The sequence below is a fragment of the Scyliorhinus canicula genome, chromosome 1, assembly GCF_902713615.1.
Source record: "Scyliorhinus canicula chromosome 1, sScyCan1.1, whole genome shotgun sequence".
Classification (NCBI taxonomy): Eukaryota; Metazoa; Chordata; class Chondrichthyes; order Carcharhiniformes; family Scyliorhinidae; genus Scyliorhinus; species Scyliorhinus canicula.
The window spans coordinates 169,830,121-169,853,906 of NC_052146.1; the positions used below are offsets into that span (position 1 = coordinate 169,830,121).

Below are 23,786 nucleotides of genomic sequence, written 5' to 3' on the forward strand. Positions count from 1 at the left end.
ATCTCTTCATCCAGGCTGCCAGCATCAAAACTGAAACCAAACTGAACCTTGTGACACTGAAAACATTCCAGTGGGATCAGAACCAATCACCACCTGTTACCGGGCAGAATACAGCCTTTTGGGTCAATTCATTGGCCATCAGCCAAATCAATCAAACTAAGTCCCAGCCAATCTCTGTCATTGGTGCTGAACAGTCCACAGCTGTGGTTTGAACAACACAGACAAATACAGTGGTCTCTCCTGCTGCTGAAATCCTCTGCTTCAGCTATTGTTTTCTTTTGCTTGAATTAAAGGCACAGGTTGCCTTAAAGGCACATGACGGTAAATCATCCATAGATCAAAAATGTAACGCCAAAAATAAAAAGGTGAAATAAGGGAGTAAACAAGAAGGACCCTTACAACCCGATGTCAGTCAGGATGTTTCTACTTTAATAATCATCTCTTCCAGATGCTAGGTTAATTTGATTGGTTTTTGCTCACAGTGGCCACCTGACCTTAGTATAGCAGTCAGAAAACAATGGAGTAATTTCACAAAGTCTTCTCCAGTTAGTCCTCACTTAATATTGAGTCATTTAATGTTGCTTCACATTAACATTGTTCAGAAATGAGTTCCAGTATATCCATTTAATGTTGCTACTTTAAAGTTTTTTGTCACAGACTCCCTTTTCATCACAGAATTTACAGTGCAGAAGGAGGCCATTCACCCATCGAGCCTACCCAAGCCCACACCTGCACCCTATCCCTGCAACCCAGTAACCCCACCCAACTTTTTTGGACACTAAGGGCAATTTAGCAGGGCCAATCCACCTAACCTGCACATCTTTGGACTGTGGGAGGAAACCGGAGCACCCGGAGGAAACCCACGCACACACGGGGAGGATGTGCAGACTCCGCTCAGCCAGTGACCCAGCCGGGAATCGAACCTGGGACCCTGGAGCTGTGAAGCAACTGTGCTAACCACTATGCTACCGTGCTGCCCACTTTTCTGTGACCTACCTGCTAAGTTTTTTTTGTATAAATTTAGAGTACCCAATTATTTTTCTTCCAATTAAGGGGGCAATTTAGCGTGGCCAATTCACCTAATCTGCATATCTTTGGGTCGTGGGGGTGAAACCCACGCAGACATGGGGAGAATATGCAAACTCCACACAGACAGTGACCCACGGCTGGGATTTGAACCCAGGTCTCAGCGCCGCAGTCCAAGTGCTAACCACTGCGCCACATGCCGTCCCTTACCTGCTAACTTGACTTTCCCTGCAGCCCTTCTCTTCTTGTTGTCCGTCCCTCTTCATTCTGCTTTCCAGCCTTGCATTCTGGTATGACCCCCAGCCTTCGATTCAAACATTTTCCTCCTGCTCTTGCCTCCCATCCTCTGTCCTTCTATTAGTCCCTGGGGTCCGATCTTGCACCATCTGGCTTCACGCCTAGCTTCACTGCTGAACTCTTACATCCTGGGCTCCATCTAGAGGTATTAGTTGGTCCTTGCAGGTAGTTGAAACTTCAGTCGTTCCTTGGGTCCTTTACCAGTGATCCAAAATGTTTCATTGCTAAAACAGTTTGCCTCAAACTGCACTTCCTCACAAAAATAGAGAATTACAATAATTGAGCTCATATAAGCGTCCATCCTTTGTATCCCCGTTTATTCCCTTATTTTCCTCGTTCTTTTATTTTTATTTTTGCCGTTACATTTGTGATCCATGGATGTTTAATGGACCTGTGACTTTATGGCAAAGCTGCCTGCAGAAGCCTGTGCCTTTAATTAAAACTGATGGTTCCAGAAGGCTGTGCTATTTTAGACTGATGATTGCAGATTGCCCAGTGTCAGTGATTTTAAAAAAATGGTTTTATTGATTTTCACGTTTTATATTACATATTTCAGTTCAAACATTGAGTCACAAGTGTCTTATCCACGTGCAGGAGGACTTTCCGAGGGGGGACATGCTCCCGTTGTCACTGGCGGGGAGGGTATAGACCGTAAAAATGACGGTCCTCCCGAGATTTTTGTTTGTTTTCCAGTGCCTCCCTATTTTTATACCAATGGCGGGTGACTGGGCTGATATCTGAGTTTGTGTGGGTGGGTGGGTGGGGGGGGTTGCTGGCACTGCCGAACTTAATGAACTAGTACTGGGCGGCAAATGTAGCCATGATTAGGGAGTGGGTAGTGAGGGAGTGGGTGGAGGAGGGCACACGTTTTGGGGCATTGGTAATGTCTCCTTTGTTGTTTTCGCCGGCCCGGTACTCCACATGCCCAGTGGTAGTGGCAGCCCTGAGAGTCTGGGGGCAGTGGCGGAAGCATATGAGAGTGGAGGGAATGTCTGTGTGGGCTCCAATTTGTGGTAATCACCGGTTTGTCCCGGGGAAGATGGATAGGGGGGTTTCTGAGGTGGCAGAGAGCAGGGATTGTGAGGCTGGGAGGACCTGTTTATTGATGGGAGCTTTCCCTGTTTGGGGGATCTGGAAGTGGAGTTTGAATTGCCAGGAGGGAATGAGTTTCGGTATCTGCAGGTAAAGGATTTTGTGCGAAGGCAGGCTTCGCCCTTTCCGCTTCTACCGCCGCAGGGGACACAGGACAAGGTAGTTTCTAGAATGGGGAGGGGTAGGTATCGGAAATCTATAAAGAACTTATGGAGTGGGGCGAAACCCAGATAGATGAGCTAAAGCGTAAATGGGAAGATGAGCTGGGAAAGGAGTGAGAGGCAGGTCTGTGGGAGGATGCCCTGAGCAGAGTTAACTCGACCTCATTATTTGCCAGGCTCAGCCTGATACAATTCAAGGTGGTTCACCGGGCATACGTGACGGTGGCCCGGATGAGCAGGTTTTTTTGGGTGGAGGACACGTGTACGAGATGTTCAGGAGGGCAAATCATGTCCACATCTTTTAGGCATGCCCGAAGCTTAGGGGATTCTGGCAGGAATTTGAGAATGTCATGTCCACGGTGCTAAAAATAAGGGCGGTGGCGAGTCCAGAGGTGCGATTTTTGGAGTGTCGGAAGACCCGGGATCTAGGGGGCGAGAGAGGCTGACATTTTGGCCTTTGCCTCCTTGGTAACCCAGAGATGGATCTGACTAGCGTGAAGGGACTTGAAGGGTATGAGTTAGCGACATACCTGGGTTTCTCAGGCTTGAGAAACTTAAGTTTGCCCTGAGAGGGTCAATGTTAGGGCTTGTTTGGAGGTGGCAGCCATTTATTCTCTTTGGAGAAAACTAAACTGTCGGCAGATTCAATAAGGGGGGTTTGGAGTAAGGGGGGGTAGGGGGCGTTAGGCTACTTTTGTCTAGCTTAGGCGGGAACAGTGGGAGATGGAGGGGTATGTTACGCACTGAATTATGTTACATCTGTACTTGTAACTTTTGTTGTTATAAAACCATAAATACCTTTATAAAATGTTTGTTTTAAAAAAAAGGAAGACTATTACCAGCTGTAAACCAGAGACTGTTCAGTGGGATGTGCAGCAAGATGGCTGCTTCCCTGACACCCCCGTCCCGGGGGGTTTACCCCGACCCCATGACCCAACCCCTTGTTACCCCCCCTCCCGTCATTCCCCACTACTCCCTGACGACTCTGGCAGACGTCCGCCATCCCCCCCCCCCCCCCCCAGCCATGCCAGCGGGATGATCGGCAGCCCACGGGCATGCCTGTGGGAACATTTCCTTACCTCCTCTCTCTCCCTCAGCAGTCACGGTGCCTGTTTCCTGATTTTTAAAACCACAAGTGAACTTCGCCATCGGTAATTCCTCCTCATGGAGGCGGAGCATCATGGGTGCCCCGGGGTTCTACTCGATGGACGGGGGACATAAAATGCACAGTGTTAGACTGTCCGACGCATGCATCCCAGGGGGTGGGTAGCTGGTAGCTTCAGTGGCCAGGGCACTTGGCCGTGTGCCTGTGATGCAGGGTGGAGGATCGGCCGCCCTCCGGGTGGGATGGCTGGAGTAACGGGTGTGTGGGATGGGAGTTGGTGCTGGAGGCACAGTGCTGCCTTCTCACCCTGGCCACCCTGCGGAGGTTCTGCAGTTTTTTACAGCACTCATGACCTCTGCCACCTGTGTCCAGGCACGGTGAACGACGGCGGCTGGCAGCCTCCTACCCACCCCAGGGTACAGCGTCACTTGCCTCTCCTCCATAGCGTCTAGCAGGGGTTCCGGTTCAGTGTCTGTAAATCTTGATGCCACTCTCCTTGCTGCCATCTTGTTGGCTGGGATGGTGTGTGTGGGGAGTGAAGTGTGTATATGCGGCTGCAGTTGTGAGCCTCCCGAGGGTCAATCGCGAATCCGGCGAATCCAGCACCGTTACTCATTGGAATCAATCGTGGTCCTCGTGGCGCCGTTGCTAACCCCTGAACAGTCAGTTGTCATAGAATTTACAGTGCAGAAGGAGGCCATTCAGCCCATCGAGTCTGCACCGGCTCCTGGAAAGAGCACCCTACCCAAACTCACACACCCACCCTATCCCCATAACCCAGTAACCCCACCCAACACTAAGGGCAATTTTGGACACTAAGGGCAATTTAGCATGGCCAATCCACCTAACCTGCACATCTTTGGACTGTGGGAGGTAACTGGAGCACCCGGAGGAAACCCACGCACACACGGGGAGGATGTGCAGACTACGCACAGACAGTGACCCAAGCCGGGAATCGAACCAGGGACCCTGGAGCTGTGAAGCAATTTTGCTATCCACAATGCTACCGTGCTGATGCGGTGCCAATTTTGCTGTTCTCGAACTCCACTAACCCTGCCCTGGCGTCAACACAGGACGTCTCACGGATGGAGAATCCAGTCCCTTGTGTTTTAGCACTGCTTCGTCGATCGCCTCGCAATATAATAATGAGACTTATTACAGCCAATATTTGAGCGGTAGAAATTTACAAAGTAAAAATGAGAATGATATTACCCATTGTTGTCCTTTGGGTCGAAAGCATGGCCCATTCCCCATTTCTCCTACTCACATACATTTGCATATATATAAATTGGTGCCCCTCATGAACCTACTGGACTGAGAATAACCAAACGTTTCTGGAATAGAAGAATTGAAACTGCCAAAATCTCTATCCAATCATGTCTCTTTATGCTCTATTCTACCCAATTATGAGCCGGGCAAGTTCTGTCTCATGGTGATGGTCATGCAACTCAGGATTTTGATGATAACAAGATTTCAAACTGCATTAGAGGTTCGTGCATGGAAATGAATCAGAATGATTTACAATTGATTATGTTTCAACAGTTTACAAAAGCTTTGTTTCTTCTAACATTCAGAAGAGAGTTTCCCTTGTTCTTAGGTAGAAGTTTAATTTTTTAACACCAATGCCATGTCTGATGCACTCAAACCATGAGCCAGCAGAAAATCAAAGGCAGTATGTTTTTGCGCAAATTAACTTTTCAGCTAAATGTTTGGGGTCATTTAGCTCTTGCAATGTCTAACCCCTTTAAATACCTGTAAATGTCCATATTCTTACTGTTAAAATGCCACAAACAGTAATGTAATGGCAGGGGCGGCACAGTGGCACAATAGTTAGCACTGCTGCCTCATGGCGTTGAGGACCCAGGTTTAATCACGGCCTCGGGTCACTGTCCATGTGGAGTTTGAACATTCTCCCCGTATCTGCTTGGGTCTCACCCCCCACAACCCAAAGATGTGCAGGGTAGGTGGATGGTCCATGCTAAATTAGAACAAACTAAGAACAATGAAAAGTACAGCACAAGAACAGGCCCTTCGGCCCTCCAAGCCCGTGCCGACCATGCTGCCCGTCTAAACTAAAATCTTCTACACTTCCTGGGTCCATATCCCTCTATTCCCATCCTATTCATGTATTTGCCAAGGTGGCCCTTAGATGTCACTATTGTCCCTGCTTCCACCACCTCCTCCGGCAGTGAGTTCCAGGCACCCACTACCCTCGGTGTAAAAAAAACGTACCTCGTACATCTCCTCTAAACCTTGCCCCTCGCACCTTAAACCTATGCCCCCTAGTAATTGACCCCTCTACCCTGGGAAAAAGCCTCTGACTATCCACTCTGTCTATGCCCCTCATAATTTTGTAGACCTCTATCAGGTAACCCCTCAACCTCCGTAGTTCCAGTGAGAACAAACCGAGTTTATTCAACTGCTCCTCATAGCTAAATTCAACCGCCCCTCATAGCTAAATTCAACCACTCCTCATAGCTAATTCCTCCTTCCAAAGTGCATAACCTCACACTTTTCCACATTATATTTCATTTGCCACTACATTGCCCGCTCTCCTAGCTTGTCCAAGTACTTCTGCAGCCCCCTTGCTTTCTAAATACTACCTGTCCCTCTACAGATCTTTGTATCATCTGCAAACTTAGCAACAGTGCCTTCAGTTCCTTCTTCCAGATCATTAATGTATATTGTAAAAGGTTGTTGTCACAGCACAGACTCCTGAGGCACACCACTAGTCACTGGCTGCCATCCTGAAAAAGACCCCTTTTTATCCCCACTCTTTGCCTTCTGCCAGTCAGCCAAACCTCTATCTGTGCTAGAATCTTACCCTGAACACCATGAGCTCTTAATTTATTTAACAGTCTCCTATGCGGCACCTTGTCAAAGACCTTCTGGAAAACTAAATAAATCACGTCCACTGGTTCTCCTTTGTCTAACTTCTTTGTTACCTCCTTGAAGAATTCTAACAGATTTGTCAGACACCACCTCCCTTTGACAAAGCCGTGCTGACTCAGTCCTATTTTACCATGCACTTCCAAGTGGTTCGCGATCTCATCTTTAATAACAGACTCTAAAATCTTACCAATAACCGAAACCAGGCTAACCGGCCTATAATTTACCATCTTCTGCCCCCCTACCTTCTTAAGTGGTGTTACATTAGCCACCTTCCAGTCCTCTGGTGATTCCTGAAAGATCATCACTAATGCCTCCACATTTTCCTCAGCTATCTCTTTTTGGGGTGTAGTCCATCTGGTCCAGCTGGCTTATCCACCTTCAGACCTTTCAGTTTCCCTGGAACCTTCCCCTTCATAATGGTCACTGCACTCACCTCTGCCCCCTGGTTCTCCTGGAGCTTTGGCATCCCACTGGTGTCTTCCACCGTCGAGACTGATGCAAAGTAACTATTCAGTTTGTCTGCCATTTCATTGTTTCCTATTATTTCTTCTCCAGCCATATTTTCCAGTGGTTCAATGTCTATTTTTGTTTCTTTCTTACCTTTTTATATATTGAAAAAATCTCTTCCTATCTTCCTTTATATTACTAGCTAGTTTGCACTCACACTTCATCTTCTCCCCCCTTATTGCTTTTTTAGTTGTCCTCTGCTCGGTTTTAAAGGCTTCCCAATCCTCTGGTTTCCCACTAATCTTCACAACTTTGTATGCTTTTTCTGCCCTTGACATCCCTCATCAGCCATGGATGTCTTGTCCTCCCCTTCGCATGTTTCCTCCTCCTTGGGATGAATCTCATGGGGAGATAATTTAGCGTGCCCATGTGGGCTTCATACAGGTGGTGAGCAATCATGTCAAGTCATTATGAATCACAGAATTGTTACAGCATAGAAGGAGGTAATTCGGCCCATCTTGTCTGCACCTGGCTCACCAAATACACAAAATGATTTAGTACCATTCCCCTGCTTTTTCCCCGTATCCCCTGCACATTGTTTCTGTTCAGATCATCATCTCATGCCCTCTTGAATCCCTCAATTGAACCTGCCTCCACCTCACAATCAGGAAGTGCATTTCAGACCCCAACCTCTTGTTATGTGAAAAAGCTTTTTCTCAATCACATTTACTTCCTTTGCAAATCACTTTAAATCTGTGCCATCTTGTCCTTGATCCTTTTTTGAGCAGGAACAGTCTCTCCTCGTCTGTTCTGTCCACCCCGCGCATGATTTTAAACATTTTATCAAATCTCCTCTCGGCCTTCTTCTCTCAAAGGAGAACAGTCCCAACTTCTCCAAACTATCTTCATAACTGAAGTTTCTCATCCCTAGAACCATTCTTTTAAACATCTTCTGAACTCTGTGTTCACATCCTCCTAAAATGTGACACCCAGAACTGCACACAATAACCCAGCTGAGGTCTAACAAGTATCTTGTATAAGTTCAGCATAACCTCCTTGTTCTTGTATTCTATACCCCTATAAATAAAGCCCAGGATACTGTATGCTTTATTAACTGCTCTCTCCACCTGTCCTGCTACCTTCAATGATTGATGTACATACACACCCAGTCCCTCTGCCCCTGAACAGTTTTAAGAATTGTATCCCTTATTTTATATTATGTTCATGTCCATGTTCTTCCGACCATAACGCATCAACTCACACTTCTCGGCACAGAACTTTAGCTGCCACTCACCTGCCCACTCCATGTCCTTTTGAAGTTCTATACTGTCCTCCTCACAGTTTACATTATTTCTCAGTTTTATATTACAAGTTAGCCAGGAAGGACCTAAAGGGAGGGTTAAGAAGAGCGAGGAGAGGACACGAAAAGTCGTTGGTGGATAGGATCAAGGAAAACCCTAAGGCTTTCTATAGGTATATCAGGAACAAAAGAATGACTAGAGTAAGATTAGGGCCAATCAAGGATAGTAGTGGAAAGTTGTGTGGGGAATCAGAGGAGATAGGGGAAGTGTTAAATGGATACTTTTCGTCAGTGTTTACACTGGAGAAAGACAATGTTGTCGAGGAGAACACTCAGGTTCAGTCGACCAGGCTAGATGGAATTGAGGTTCAAAAGGAGGAGGTATTAGCAATTTTGGAAAATGTCAAAATAGATAAGTCCCCTGGGCCAGATGGGATTTATCCTAGGATTCTCTGGGAAGCCAGGGTGGAGATTGCAGAGCCTTTGTCCTTGATCTTTATGTCGTCTTTGTCGACAGGAATAGTGCCGGAAGACTGGAGGATAGCAAATGTTGTCCCCTTGTTCAAGAAGGGGAGTAGAGACAACCCTGGTAATTATAGACCTGTGAGCCTTACTTCGGTTGTGGGTAAAATGTTGGAAAAGGTTATAAGAGAAAGAGTTTATAATCATCTTGAAAAGAACAAGTTGATTAGCGATAGTCAACACGGTTTTGTGAAGGGTAGGTCATGCCTCACAAACCTTATTGAGTTTTTTGAGAAGGTGACCAAACAGGTGGATGAGGGTAAAGCGGTTGATGTGGTGTATATGGATTTCAGTAAGGTGTTTGATAAGGTTCCACACGGTAGGCTATTGCAGAAAATAAGGAAGTATGGGATTGAAGGTGATTTAAAGGTTTGGATCAGTAATTGGCTAGCTGAAAGAAGACAGAGGGTGGTGGTTGATGGCAAATGTTCATCCTGGAGTTCAGTTACTAGTGGTGTACAGCAAGGATCTGTTTTGGGGCCACTGCTGTTTGTCATATTTATAAATGACCTGGAAGAGGGTGTAGAAGGATGGGTTAGTAAATTTGCAGATGACACGAAGGTCAGTGGAGTTGTGGATAGTGCTGAAGGATGTTATAGGATACAGAGGGACATAGATAAGCTGCAGAGCTGGACTGAGAGGTGGCAGATGGAGTTTAATGCGGAAAAGTGTGAGGTGATTCACTTTGGAAGGAGTAACAGGAATGCAGAGTACTGGGCTAATGGCAAGATTCTTGGTAGTGTAGATGAACAGAGAGATCTCGGCATCCAGGTACATAAATCCCTGAAAGTTGCCACCCAGGTTAATAGGGCTGTTAAGAAGGCATATGGTGTGCTAGCCTTTATCAGCAGAGGGATTGAGTTTCGGAGCCACAAAGTCATGCTGCAGCTATACATAACTCTGGTGCGGCCGCTCCTGGAGTACTGCATGCAGTTCTGGTCACCACATTATAGGAAGGATGTGGAAGCTTTGGAAAGGGTTCAGAGGAGATTTACTAGGATGTTGCCTGGTATGGAGGGAAGGTCTTACGAGGAAAGGCTCAGGGACTTGAGGTTGTTTTCGTCAGAGAGGAGAAGGCTGAGAGGTGACTTAATAGAGACATATAAGATAGTCAGAGGGTTAGATAGGGTGGACAGTGAGAGTCTTTTTCCTCGGATGGTGATGACCAACACGAGGGGACATAGCTTTAAATTGAGGGGTAGTAGATATAGGACAGATGTCAGAGGCAGTTTCTTTACTCAGAGAGTAGTAGGGGTGTGGAACGCCCTGCCTGCAACAATAGTAGACTCGACAACTTTAAGGGCATTTAAGTGGTCACTGGATAGACATATGGATGAAAATGGAATAGTGTAGGTCAGATAGGCTTCAGATGGTTTCACAGGTCGGCGCAACATCGAGGGCCGAAGGGCCCGTACTGCGCTGTAATGTTCTATGTTCTATATCTTCCACAAACTTTGAAATTGTCCCCTGCACACCGATATCTAGAACATTCATGTATCAGGAAAAGCAGGGGTCCCATCACTAAAAACCTTCCTCCCATCCTAAAAATATGCATTGACTGTCACACTGGTTCCTATTATTCAGCCAATTTTGTAACCATGTTGTTACTGTCCCTATTATTCCCTGAGCTATAACTTTCAAACAAGCCTGTTTGTGTGGCATCGTGCCGAATGCCCTTTGAAAGTCCATGAACAACACATCAACAGCATTACCCTCATCGACCCTAGAGGTGGACCTTATGGACAGAATCATCTCGGAAAGATCACAAGGAGAGACAGAAGAGAAACTAAAGCAAGTTATGGATTCAGGATGAGGGCATTGGAATCTTGGGTGAAACATGATGATGGTACAGTGGAATCAAGGACTGGTTGGTCGCAGAGGCAGCTGAACAGAAATGGCTCAGTTGATTTGACAATATAATAATACTAATTATTTGTAATGATTATTGTTGTTTGTGTTTCAGCCCGTGTACAGGATGGCCCGCTACATGAAGTATGGTGGACTGGCTTTTGTTGTTCTTCTCGTGGTAGAACAGGGTGTACGTACCTTTCCTGAAGTGGAGGCTGCAGCACCGGGTGAATATCACATTGGGTTTACAGCACCAGCAAGTGATTGTGTTTAAACCACCACTTGGAGGGAAGATATGGTGTACAATACCAGGAAAGAAAGCAAAAGAATACTAACACCGATAAATCCTGTAACTGTTAAAAATTTAAACAATGCTATCCCGACCAATTGTCATTTTCAGGATAGGTAACATTTATAGACTATATAGCAAATCTCCTGTGGTGATGCTGACATTTAAGGCATAGGTTATGCTTGTGTACAATGTACAGTGGTTAGCACTGCTGTCTCACAGTGCCAGGGACCCGGGTTCAATTCTAGCCTTGGGTGACTGTGTGGAGTTTTCACTTTCTCCCTGTGTCTGCGAGGGGTTTGCTCCGGGTGCTCCGGTTTCCTCCCACAGTCCAAAGATGTGCAGGTTAGGTGGACTGGCCATACTAAATTGCCCTTTAATGTCAAAGGTGACAGGGGTGGGGGGGTGGGAGATGGTCTAGGTAGGGTCGCTGCAGGACCGATGGGCTGAATGGGATTTTATGGTTCCATGTAAGAGAATAATAGTTCGACAAGTCAAATGTTGTTAACATGACATACAATTTTGATGGCACATTTTGATATGACTCACATCAGGATACCATTTTTGTAGAGAAACAGAAAATTTGCAGCATGTCTTTCCATGTAGTTTCTGCCAAATCCAGTGTTTGGGAGAATGACCCAATCTGTTCTCTCTCTGTTTCTCTGTGAAGGATGTCCAGACTGCAGACTGAAGGAGAACACACGTTTCTCAAGAACAGGAGTGCCCATCTTCCAGTGTAAAGGCTGTTGTTTCTCCCGTGCTTACCCCACACCAATGCGGTCCAAGAAAACGATGCTGGTTCCCAAGAATATCACTTCAGAGGCAACATGTTGTGTAGCTAAATTATTTTCCAGGGTAAGACATTTTGGATGAAGTAGAAAATCTTACGACAAGATGAGACTGAAATTGTACTCCTTTTGTTCACCTAAACAATAGTGCGCTGAATCAAATACATTTCAGGGATAGTTTTGCCAGACTATGTTACTAACCTGGACCCTTCGTAATTGGAAGAACAGGCTAAAGGTAAGTATTTTTATATAGGATAATGTTATATATCCTAATGAAAGTTTATACATTATTGTCAATCATCCTTTACCTCTGTGACAATATGAAGGGAAGCACTGAAAATGAGGAATATTTATTCAATTGAGCATATGAGATAATAAATGTCAGCACATATGAGACATAGGTATCAATAATATTCACACACTTCATGGAATATCTTTTCTCCTTGTGTTAGTCTCCGAGAAAATTGAAGAGCTCTCCTCTTAGGCTTTCAGTTGACAGCTTTCACTATGTCGGACAAATGCACGGAAAAGTTGCCATCATTGCTACCCTGTGTGTGTCCTGTTCATGCAGCTGCTGTTATCCTTTCTTATGTCTGTGTGTTGTTTCTGATCCCCTCTTATTTTTATTGCAAAGGAAATGTCGGGGTGGATTCTCCAGTCACGCCGCTGGCAGCACATTTCCTGATTGGCCGAGAATAGAGTGTCGGACGAAATAATGGGATCTGCACCAATCCCATTTTGATGGCTCCTGTGTTCCAGCGCCGTCCCTGTGGGAGGCGTCAGGATGGGCCCCATCACTTCCTCCTACCTCGGGGTGCTCAATGGCCTCCAGGCTATTCGATGGGGCGACAGGGAAGCCGAAGTGAGCTCCGGAGGTGTCACCTCACCTGGCGCTGCCAATCCTCGAGATCCGCTCTCATCTGAGCCATTGTCTTGATGTCCTCAGACAAGGGGTGCTGAGACTGAGCCATGTCGCTCAGTGTCTCTGGTTCACTCAGTCAGCCTGTCATGTCCTTCAGCGCCTTGGCCAGTGTCCTCTGGCCCGCTCATGCATCCAGCCAATACTCTCAACATCCCCAGCCATGACCCTTTGTGACTGCACCAAGCTCTGGAGCACTGCATCAATGTCCATCTGTGCCTGGGACATGTCCGCCTGAGACTGAGTCATCCTGTCCTCTGTCTCGGACATGGACAGCACAGTGTCCGCCAGCCCTTGAACATCCTGACACATGGATTTGACGCCTTGCCCCAGGCTTCCATTGTGGCCGCAACCCTTTCAGTGTTGGACTAGGTGCCACGCATTACCAGAAACATCTCCTGTGACTGAAGGCGAGTGGAATCCTCCAGCTGTCTTTGTAGGTGCTGGAATGTCGCTGACTCTAAGTCTGAATCTGCACGAGTGCTGGGATCATTTGATGGCTGGGCGGCAGCTGTTCCCTGAGCTCGGGTAGCCCTCCCAACTGTCCGTGCCCTCAGGTGTCTCTGCCTCCACTGAGCCACCGTGCCGCCCGTGGTGACCCAACAGCCTCATAACTAACAATATCCACCAAGGTGACAGTCTCTGTGATGGTGTAGGTGACAGCAGTGCCGAAATGTCAGTGTCTTGAGTCCCTGGATGGCCCATCCATCGTCTGATAGCGATCCTGCAAGACAAAAGACAAGGGTTGAGATCTTGGAAGGACAGGCCGATGGGAGATGATAGACTCACTTGCTATAGGGACATCTGTGTTGCATTAACCTCTCTCTTGTTTGCCTCATGCTGAACTGGACTCCAGAAATTGCCCTCTCCTCAACCTCCCCGATGATTTGTGAAGCCCTTTCCTCAAACGGGTTGTGGACCCATAGGTCCGGGATGCCCCGTCCCACGAGCCGGGGGGGGGGGGGAGGGTTGTAGCTGTTGGCATGTGTGTGCAAGCCAAGGAGGGCAATACATGTGGTGGGGGTCCGTGGAGGGCAGGTCGTAGGGAAATTCAGGCAGGTGAGGTGTTGTTGGCCTCTAAGGGATTGGGAACAGGAGTGAGGGACGGGAGCATCTAAGCTGCTTGAAGGAGGCATTGTATGTCAGTCCTCTTGGATAGGCCAGCATCATTAGACCATAAAACCACAAGATATAGGAGCAGAATTAGGAGGAAAATGTCGCTGGTCTGATTAATAAGTTTGCAGACGACACAAAGGCTGGTGGAGTTGCGGATAGTAAAGAGGATTGTCAGAGGATACAGCAGGACATATATTGGTTGGAGATTTGGGCAGAGAGATGGCAGATGGAGTTTAATCCAGACAAATGTGAGGTAATGTATTTTGGAACGTCTAATACTGGTGGGAAATGTACAGTAAATGGCAGAAACTTTGGGAGTTTGGCAGGCAGAGAGATCTGGGCATACAGGTCCTCAAGTCACTGAAAGTGGCAACGCAGGTGGATAAGGTAGTCACAAAGGCATATGGCATGCTGGCCAGGGCATATAGGATAAAAATTGTCAAGTCATGTTGCAGCTGTACAGAATTTTGGTTAGGCCACATTGCGTACAATTCTGGTCGCCACACTACCAGAAGGATGTGGAGACTTTGGAGTGGGTACAGAAGAGGTTTACCAGGATGTTGCCTGGCCTGGAGGGCATTAGCAATGAGGAGAGGTTGGATAAACTCGGTTTGTTCTCACTGGAACGACAGAGGTTGAAGGGCAACCTGAAAGAAGTTTCCAAAATTATGAGGGTGATGCACGATTAGTTGTACAAAGACTAAGGTTGGATACAACTGTGGCTTTATTGCAGTAAGGTGTGTGGCCTCCCACAGCAGCTGGCGAAATGGCTGCTGAATAGACGACACGCTCCTCCTACTGGGCGGAGCCAGCAGGCAGGAGCTACCGGCGAACCTGTAGTACAGGTCCTACCTTACACCACCTAATACAGGTGTAACAGTGGTTTACCACATTCACCCCCTGTTAAAAATGAGTCCGACGGGGGTGGCAGAGAACTACATACAGTAGTGATTTATGTACAGTGTTTTATCAGGGAAAAGAAAAAAAATGTCCTTTGAAAGTCCGGTGCTAGTTAGAGATTTAACCGGTCTGGTGCCTTGACGTTCCGCTGGGAGCGACATAGCGGTGGCAGCGATGTCGATGCTAGCGATGTCGATGCTAGCCTGATATAGGATGACTCTGGGAGTGTGCCGAAATCCTCTGGCGTGGGCAGGGGAAGGAGGGATGGTCCTGGTGGGGTTAATGTTGGGAGCGCCGGGGAGGGGAGGGTGGCGCCAGACCAGAGAAGTGTGTATGGGTGGAACCTGCTGGTGCCAGGTCATTGAGGGAGACAGTATCTTGGCGGCCATCGGGGTACGCCACATAGGCATACTTGGGAGTTGGCATGGAGCAAGTGCACCCTATCCACCAACGGGTCCGCCTTGTGGAGCCGGTCGTGCCTACGGGGCAAGACCGGTCCTGGAGCTGCGAGCCAAGTGGGGAGCGACACCCCGGATGTGGACTTCCTGGGGAAGGCAAAAAGACATTCATGGGGCGTGTTATTCGTAGCGGTGCACAGTAGTGACCGGATGGAGTGCAGTGCATCAGGGAGGGCGTCCTGCCAGCGAGAGGCTGGGAGGTTCCTGGACCGTAGGGCCAGTTGGACGGCCCTCCATACCGTCCCGGTCTCCCTCTCTACCTGCCCATTTCCCTGGGGATTATAGCTGGTCGTCCTGCTGGAGGCGATACCCCTGCTGAGCAGGAACTGACGCAGCTCATCACTCATGAATGAGGATCCCCTGTCACTGTGGATGTAGGCGGGGAAACCGAACAGAGCGAAGATTGTGTTTAGGGCTTTGATGACCGTGGCAGACATCATGTCGGGGCATGGTATGGCGAAGGGGAATCTGGAGTACCCATCGACCACACTGAGAATATACGTGTTTCGGACTGTGAAGGGGAGGGGGCCTTTGAAATCAACGCTGAGTCGTTCAAAGGGGCGGGAGGCCTTCACCAGGCGCGCACGGTCCGGCCGGTAGAAGTGCGGCCTGCACTCCGCACAGACCTAGCAGTCCCTGGTGACTGTCCGTACTTCCTCGACGGAGTAGGGCAGATTGCGAGCCTTGACAAGATGGGACAACCGTGTGACCCCCGGGTGACAAAGGCTGTCGTGCAGGACCCGGAGTCGGTCTATTTGTGCGCTGGCACACGTACCTCGGGATAGGGTGTCTGGAGTTTCGTTGAGCTTGCCGGGGCGATACAAAATCTCGTAATTATAGGTGGAGAGCTCGATTCTCCACCGCAAGATTTTATCGTTTTTGATCTTGCCCCGCTGCATGTTGTTAAACATGAAGGCTACCGACCGTTGGTCAGTGAGGAGAGTGAATCTCCTGCCGGCCAGGTAATGCCTCCAATGCTGCACAGCTTCAACTATAGCTTGGGCCTCTTTTTCGACGGACGAGTGCTGAATTTCTGAGGCATGAAGGGTGCGGGAAAAGAATGCCACGGGTCTGCCTGCCTGATTGAGGGTGGCGGCAAGTGTGATGCGTGATGCGTCGCTTTCTACTTGGAAGGGCAGTGTCTCGTCTACTGCGTGCATCCTGGCCTTGGCTATATCAGCTCTGATATGGGCGAAGGCCTGTTGTGCCTCGGCCATAAGAGGAAAGTGGATGGACTGAATGAGTGGGCGGGCCTTGTCCGCATAATTTGGTACCCACTGGGCGTAGTAGGAGAAGAACCCCAGGCAGCGTTTGAGTGCCTTGGGGCAGTGGGAGAGGGGAAGCTCCATGAGGGGGCTCACGTGGTCGGGACCGGGCCCCAGAACTCTGTTCTGGACCACATAGCCGAGGATGGCTAAGCGGGTTGTGCTGAACACGCACTTCGCCTTGTTGTAGGTGGGGTTGAGGAGAGTGGTGGTGTGGAGGAATTTAACAAGGTTGGCGTCGTGGTCCTGCTGATCGTGGCCGCAGATGGTGACGTTGTCTAGGTGCGGGAAGGTGGCCCGCAAACCATACCGGTCGACCATTCGGTCCATCTCCCTTTGGAAGACCGAGACCCCGTTAGTGACGCTGAAGGGAACCCTGAGGAAGTGATAGAAACGACCGTCCGTCTCGAAAGCAGTGTATGGACGGTCCGATTTACGAATGGGGAGCTGGTGGTAGGCAGATTTGAGGTCTATCGTTGAGAAGACCCGGTACTGCGCAATCTGATTGACCATATCAGATATGCGTGGGAGGGGGTACGCGTTGAGCTGCGTGTACCGATTGATGGTCTGGCTGTAGCCCACGACCATTCTGTGTTTCTCCCTAGTTTTAACGACTACCACTTGGGCTCTCCAGGGGCTGTTGCTGGCCTCGATGATGCCTTCCCGAAGCACCCGCTGGACCTCGGACCTGATGAAGGTCTTTTCCTGGGTGCTGTACCGTCTGCTCCTGGTGGCAACGGGTTTGCAATCCGGAGTTAGATTGGCAAAGAGGGAGGGTGGGTCGATCTTTAGGGTCGCGAGGCTGCACACAGTGAGGGGTGATAGGGGCCCACCGAATTTGAGGGTAAGGCTCAGGAGATTGCACTGGAAGTCCAGGCCTAGTAGTAGTGCAGCGCGGAGATTAGGAAGGACATAGAGGCGGAAGCCACTGAATTCTACGCCATGGACTGGGAGAGTGACCGTGCAGAACCCCTGGATCGCAACGGAATGGAATCCGGAGGCCAGGGAGATTCTTTGATTGGCGGGGTGGACCGCGAGGGAGCAGCGCCTTACCGTATCCGGGTGGATGAAGCTTTCGGTGCTCCCGGAGTCCAGCAGGCAAGAGATCACGTGATCATTGATTCTCACACTGGTCGAAGCGGTGGCCAGGTTGTGCGGACGTGACTGGTCGAATGTTACTGAGGCAAGCTGCGGTCGGTCGTCGCTGGCGTCAGAAGATGGAGAGCGTGGGGGGCCCAGGTCGTGGAATGCTGTCAGCGTCCTTGCCCCGTGGGGGAGACAAGATGGCGGCGCCTGAAGAGCCTGCGTGGGACAAAATGGCGGCGCCAATGGGCCGCATGTTGCGGGTGCTGGACAAGATGGCGGTGCCCATGGGCCACACGTTGCGGGGGCTGGACAAGATGGCGGCGCCCACAGGCCGCACGTGGACTGAGGGGGGAAGATGGCGGCGCCCACTGGGCGCTCACGGCCCCGGGAGGTGAAGATGGAGGCGCCCACTGGCCGCGCGTGGTCCCGGGAGGCAAAGATGGCGGCGCCCACTGACTGCACGTGGTCCGGGGAGGTGAAGATGGCGGTGCCTATTGTGTGTAGGTCAGGGGAGAGGGGGAGATAGCAGCGACTGCGCGGGCCTGGCACACCCCGGTGAAGTGCCCCTTTTTGCCACAAGCCTTGCAATTGGCAGTGCGGGCCGGGCAGCATTGGCGGGGGTGCTTCTGCTGGCCGCAGAAGTAACATCGGGAACCCCGGGGTGCATGGGTTGGTGTGTGGCGCAGGCGTACTGGCTGGGTGAAGCCCTGGCTGGAGCGGCCGTCTGTGGGGTCCACGAGGGATAGGAGGGGTGGGCCGCGCGGCCGGAGGGGTAGGCCTGAGCATTACGTGAGGCAACTGTCATGGAGAGTGCTAGCTTTTAGTCTCAGCTAGGTCGAGTGTGGCCCCTTAGAAACATAGAAACATAGAACAGTACGGCACAGAACAGGCCCTTCGGCCCTCAATGTTGTGCCGAGCCATGATCACCCTACTCAAACCCACGTATCCACCCTATACCCGTAACCCAACAACCCCCCCCCCTTAACCTTACTTTTATTAGGACACTACGGGCAATTTAGCATGGCCAATCCACCTAACCCGCACATCTTTGGACTGTGGGAGGAAACCGGAGCACCCGGAGGAAACCCACGCACACACGGGGAGAACGTGCAGACTCCGCACAGACAGTGACCCAGCCGGGAATCGAACCTGGGACCCTGGAGCTGTGAAGCATTTATGCTAACCACCATGCTACCCTGCTGCCTTCTATCAGTCTTTGGCGTATGAGGTCCCACCCAATCCCCGTTACAAATGCATCACGCATAGGAAGGTTGGAATGTTCGGTGGCCGTAACGGCCTGACAGTCACAGTCCCGGACGAGTGGGATTAGGGCCCGCCAGATGTCTTCGATGGACTCACCAGGGAGTTGAGAGCGAGTGGCGAGTACGTGCCTGGCGAAGAGTGTGTTCGTTTTCTGTGCGTAGTTTTCTTTGAGGAGCGTCATGGCGTCTGCGTAGGTCGGGGTGTCCTGGATCAGCGGAAACACGTTGGAGCTCAACCTTGAGTACAGGATCTGTATCTTCTGAGCCCCCGTCGGAGGGGTGGCCGCTGAGTTGATATAGGCCTCGAAGCAAGCTACCCGGTGATTAAAGTCCTTTTTGGCGACGCTTGAGTGCGGATCCAGCTGCAGGCGATGTGGTTTGATTCGGAGGTCCATCTTTTAGAAATTGATGCACGACCAATTGTACAAAGACTAAGGTTGGATACAACTGTGGCTTTATTGCAGTAAGATGCGTGGCCTCCCACAGCAGCTGGCGAAATGGCTGCTGAATAGAGGACACGCTCCTCCTACTGGGCGGAGCCAGCAGGCAGGAGCTACCGGCGAACCTGTAGTACAGGCCCTACCTTACATCACCTAATACAGGTGTACAACATCTGTACACCTGTACAGGGGGGGCAGCACGGTAGCATGGTGGTTAGCATAAATGCTTCACAGCTCCAGGGTCCCAGGTTCGGTTCCCGGCTGGGTCACTGTCTGTGCGGAGTCTGCACGTCCTCCCCGTGTGTGCGTGGGTTTCCTCCGGGTGCTCCGGTTTCCTCCCACAGTCCAAAGATGTGCGGGTTAGGTGGATTGGCCATGCTAAATTGCCCGTAGTGACCTAATAAGTAAGGTTAAGGGGGGTGTTGTTGGGTTACGGGTATAGGGTGGATACGTGGGTTTGAGTAGGGTGATCATTGCTCGGCACAACATCGAGGGCCGAAGGGCCTGTTCTGTGCTGTACTGTTCTATGTTCTATCTTCCGGTTAGGCACTCTACAGCCTTCCGGCCTGAATATCGAATTCAACAACTTCAGATGATCAGCCCCACCTCGACCCATTTGTTTTCATTTCATTTTAACTGTCTTTTACCATTTCTTTCTTTCCTGCACCTTTCTCCTCTTTGCGTCCCCCTTCCCCTCCCCCCACACCTACAGTTCATCCTCTGATAGTTTCCCTGCTGTTTGACCTTTCACATCTTTTGTCCTCTCTGGGGACTGCCATTAACACTCCTTCCCCTTGGTTTCTGTGGCCATTAGCACCAAGTTTCCCTGGGTTTCTGTGGCTATGACTCATCTTTCATTCTCACTCCACAGTATAAATATTTCCCACTCTCTCTGTCTGTTAGCTTTGACAAAGAGTCATCGGACTCGAAACGTTAGCTCTTTTCTCTCCCTGCAGATGCTGCCAGACTTGCTGAGATTTTCCAGCATTGTCCCTTTCGTTTCAGATCCAGCATCTGCAGTAATTTGCTTTTAACAGGTGTACAGTGGTTTACCATAGAGGGACACGGACAGAGTGGATAGTTAAACACTTCTTTTTCCCAGGGTGGAAAAGTCAATTAAGATACAAGGGGGAACGTTTAGAGGAGATGTGCAAGGCAGGTCTTTTATACAGAGGATGGTGAGTGGCTGGAATGTGCTGCAGCGGAGGTGGTGGAAGCAGAAACGATAGTACCGTTTAACTGGCAACTTGATGAATATATGAATAGGATAGGAATAGAGGGATTCGGATTCTGAGGAGCAAACATAAAGATCATATTTGGGGAGGGTGTGAGGTGTGAGAGTGTGAGGTGCTAGTCAGGATTTGGAGGGGGATTGGTTTGAGAATCTGAGGGGTGGCAGGCGGAACTGATGCCAGGAGAGAGGTGGTAACTTAGCCTTGCATCTCGTTGGAGGTCGTTGGTCTTCTGACATTGGACGGTTGTCCACCTGATCCTGCTGCCCGCACTGACAGCTGCTGCCACTGCCTCGCTTGCAGCATTGCTGCTGGCCCTCCAACCCCCTTGGGGGAACAGGATGCCCGCCTCTCATTCACAGCATCCAGAAGCCTGGTCAGGCATCCCCAAAGCGACGAACAGATCTCTTGCTGCCATGCTTGTGTGTTGACTGGGAGTGGGTGGTGAGGGAGCATTTAAAAGCAGCTCTCCCCTGTTAGCGGCGAGCTGTGGGGGGGGAGGGGGGGGGGGGTGAGTTGGGCAAATCAGACGGCAAGGGAGCAAGTAATGTTGAGAATCTCATGGGGGCTCATTTTTGGCACAATTGAATAAGGGCCTTAATCTCGCCAACCCGACCAACATTAAACTCCCCGCCAAACATGCCCAACACCGGACTTTCAAATCGCACCCATAATAATTAATAGTCTGCATGGATTTCAAAGGGGAAAATGTTGACCAACTTTATTAATGTCTTTGGAGGAGGTAATGGAGAGAATGCAATGGCAATGTTGTAGATGTTATTTATGGGCGGCACAGTAGCACAGTGGTTAGCACTGTTGCTTCACAGCACTGGGGATCTGGGTTCAATTGCCGCTTGGGTCACTTTGCGGAGTCTGCACGCTCTCCCCGTGTCTGTGTGGGTTTCCTACGGGTGCTCCAGTTTCCTCCCACAAGTCCTGAAAGACATGCTTGTTAGGTGAATTGGACATTCTGAATTCTCCCTCAGTGTACTCAGACAGGAGCCAGAGTGTGGCGACTAGGGGATTTTCGCAGTAACTTCATTGCAGTGTTAATATAAGCCTACTTGTGACACTAATAAAGATTATTATTTATCTGTATTTTCAAAAGGCTTTCAATAAGGTGCTCCATAATCGACTAATGAATAAGGTTGGGGGACCAGTGGCAGAATGCATTGCTAGCTGGGTTCAAGCAGACTGAGAGTAAATGGTAGTTATTCAGTGTGGCTGAAGGTGTAAAGTTGTGTTCCATAAGTATCACTACTAGCATCACTGCTGTACACAGATTACATTGACAATTTGGATTTTGGAATCAAAAACAAGATTTCTAAATTTGAGGATCAACCAAATTGGTGGTGGGGCGGGGAAGTGGGGGGTGAGGAGGTGACAGGTTGGGGTGGGGAGGGGTGGCATGGGGGTAGTGGTGCGGGGGTTTGGTGGGGGGAATAGATAATCCCGAGGAAGACTGCAAAAAATTACAGGACAACATGAATAAATTTATCGAATGTGAAAATAATTGACAGATGATGTTTAATGCAGACAGTACATTTTAGCAGGAAGAATAGGGAGGTCACTTATTACTGGGAAGGTCTAGGTTTGGTTTGGAGCAAAGGGATCTAGGAGTACAAGTACATCAATCACTAAAAGTTGTGCCATGGGTTAATAAATCTTTAAAAAATCAAACCAATGCTGTGGATATATTTCTGGAGGGTAGGGAAGTTATGTTCGACCAGAGGGACATAGATAAGCTGCAGAACTGGGCTGGCAGGTGGCAAATGGAGTTTAATGCAGAAAAGTGTGAGGTGATTCATTTTGGAAGGAATAACAGGAAGACAGAGTACTGGCTAATAGTAAGATTCTTGGTAGTGTGGATGAGCAGAAAGATCTCGGTGTCCCTGTACATAGATCCCTGAAAGTTGCCACCCAAGTTGATAGGGTTGTTAAGAAGGCGTACGGTGTGTTAGCTATTATTGGTAGAGGGATTGAGTTTCGGAGCCATGAGGTCATGTTGCAGTTGTACATAACTCTGGTGCGGCCGCATTTGGAGTATTGCGTGCAGTTCTGGTCGCCGCATTATAGGAAGGATGTAGAAGCATTGGAAAGGATGCAGAGGAGATTTACCAGGATGTTGCCCGGTATGGAGGGAAGATCTTATGAGGAAAGGCTGAGGGACTTGAGGCTGTTTTCATTAGAGAGAAGAAGGTTAAGAGGTGACTTAATTGAGGCATACAAGATGATCAGAGGATTAGATAGGGTGGATATTGAGAGCCTTTTTCCTCGGATGGTGATGTCCAGCACGAGGGGACAAAGCTTTAAATTCAGGGGAGATAGATATAGGACAGATGTCAGAGGTAGGTTCTTTATTCAGAGAGTAGTAAGGGAGTGGAATGCCCTGCCTGCAACAGTAGTGGACTCGCCAACACTAAACGCATTCAAATGGTCATTGGATAGGCATATAGACGATAAGGTAATAGTGTAGACGGGCTTTAGAGGGGTTTCACAGGTCGGCGCAACATCGAGGATCCGAAGGGCCTGTACTGCGCTGTAATGTTCTATGTTTTATGCTCTAGTATCAAACCTTGGTTAGACCCCTCTGAGAGGACTGTGCGCAGTTTTGCTCGTCATATTAGAAATAAGGTGCAGAGGCACTGGAGCCAAGGATGTCACCAGAGATGTGTGGATCTACATATCAAGATTTATGAAAACAAGGCTGAGGGGTGATCCAATAAAGCTCTTTAAAATTACAAAAGACTTTGATAGAGTGGATGCGATAATAATGGGAGTGATTCAACAACCCCGTTGCGTCTGGTGCAGGTGCAGGCGCAACGGGTGAATTACTCGCGAGCCCCAAATCGGCTCCCTGCCAGGCCTCATCTGACTCGCTCCGCCCGGTACGATCTGGATCTCACCCTCACCCGGAGCCTAATCGCTCATTCAAATACCCGGACAACAAATTCACCCGCAGTCTGGGACCTATCGGCTGCGTCTGGGAGACCTCGCACTGACAAGAGGTTGGGCCCAGGGAAGCCTTGCCAAGTAGAGTGAGGGTGAGGGTGGCGGCTCCCTGGGTCTCCTCAGGGTTGAGGGGGACCAAAAAAAAGCAGTGAAGGTGTGAACATTGTGGGGGTTCAGGGAGATTGTGGCTGCCGGACAAAATGGTGCCCCAATCTGCGAGAAGCCTTTTGAAGCTCACCAGCAGGAAATCCCTCGAAATGTGGCTTTGGCGGGGAGAAACTTTCCGAGGCCATAAAAATGTCAAAGTGCTGTTGGATAGCGGGATGTTTCTAGGCACTGCAGCCACTGAGAAAAACCCCGCTAAACACACCCAATAATAGCTTGACATT

At 49.4% G+C, this 23,786-nt stretch overlaps 1 protein-coding gene across 4 annotated transcripts in view; it reads left to right on the top strand.

The window, feature by feature from the left end:
• The window catches only part of LOC119969215 (glycoprotein hormones alpha chain-like), a 108,993-nt gene that overhangs the window by 78,812 nt on the left and 6,395 nt on the right, over positions 1–23,786 (top strand). For all 4 annotated transcript variants that reach the window (XM_038802535.1, XM_038802526.1, XM_038802551.1 and 1 more), the window contains 2 exons: positions 10,806–10,917; positions 11,650–11,834. In XM_038802535.1, coding sequence (XP_038658463.1) covers positions 10,806–10,917; positions 11,650–11,834 — 297 coding nt within the window. The remainder of the gene's footprint in view (positions 1–10,805; positions 10,918–11,649; positions 11,835–23,786) is intronic.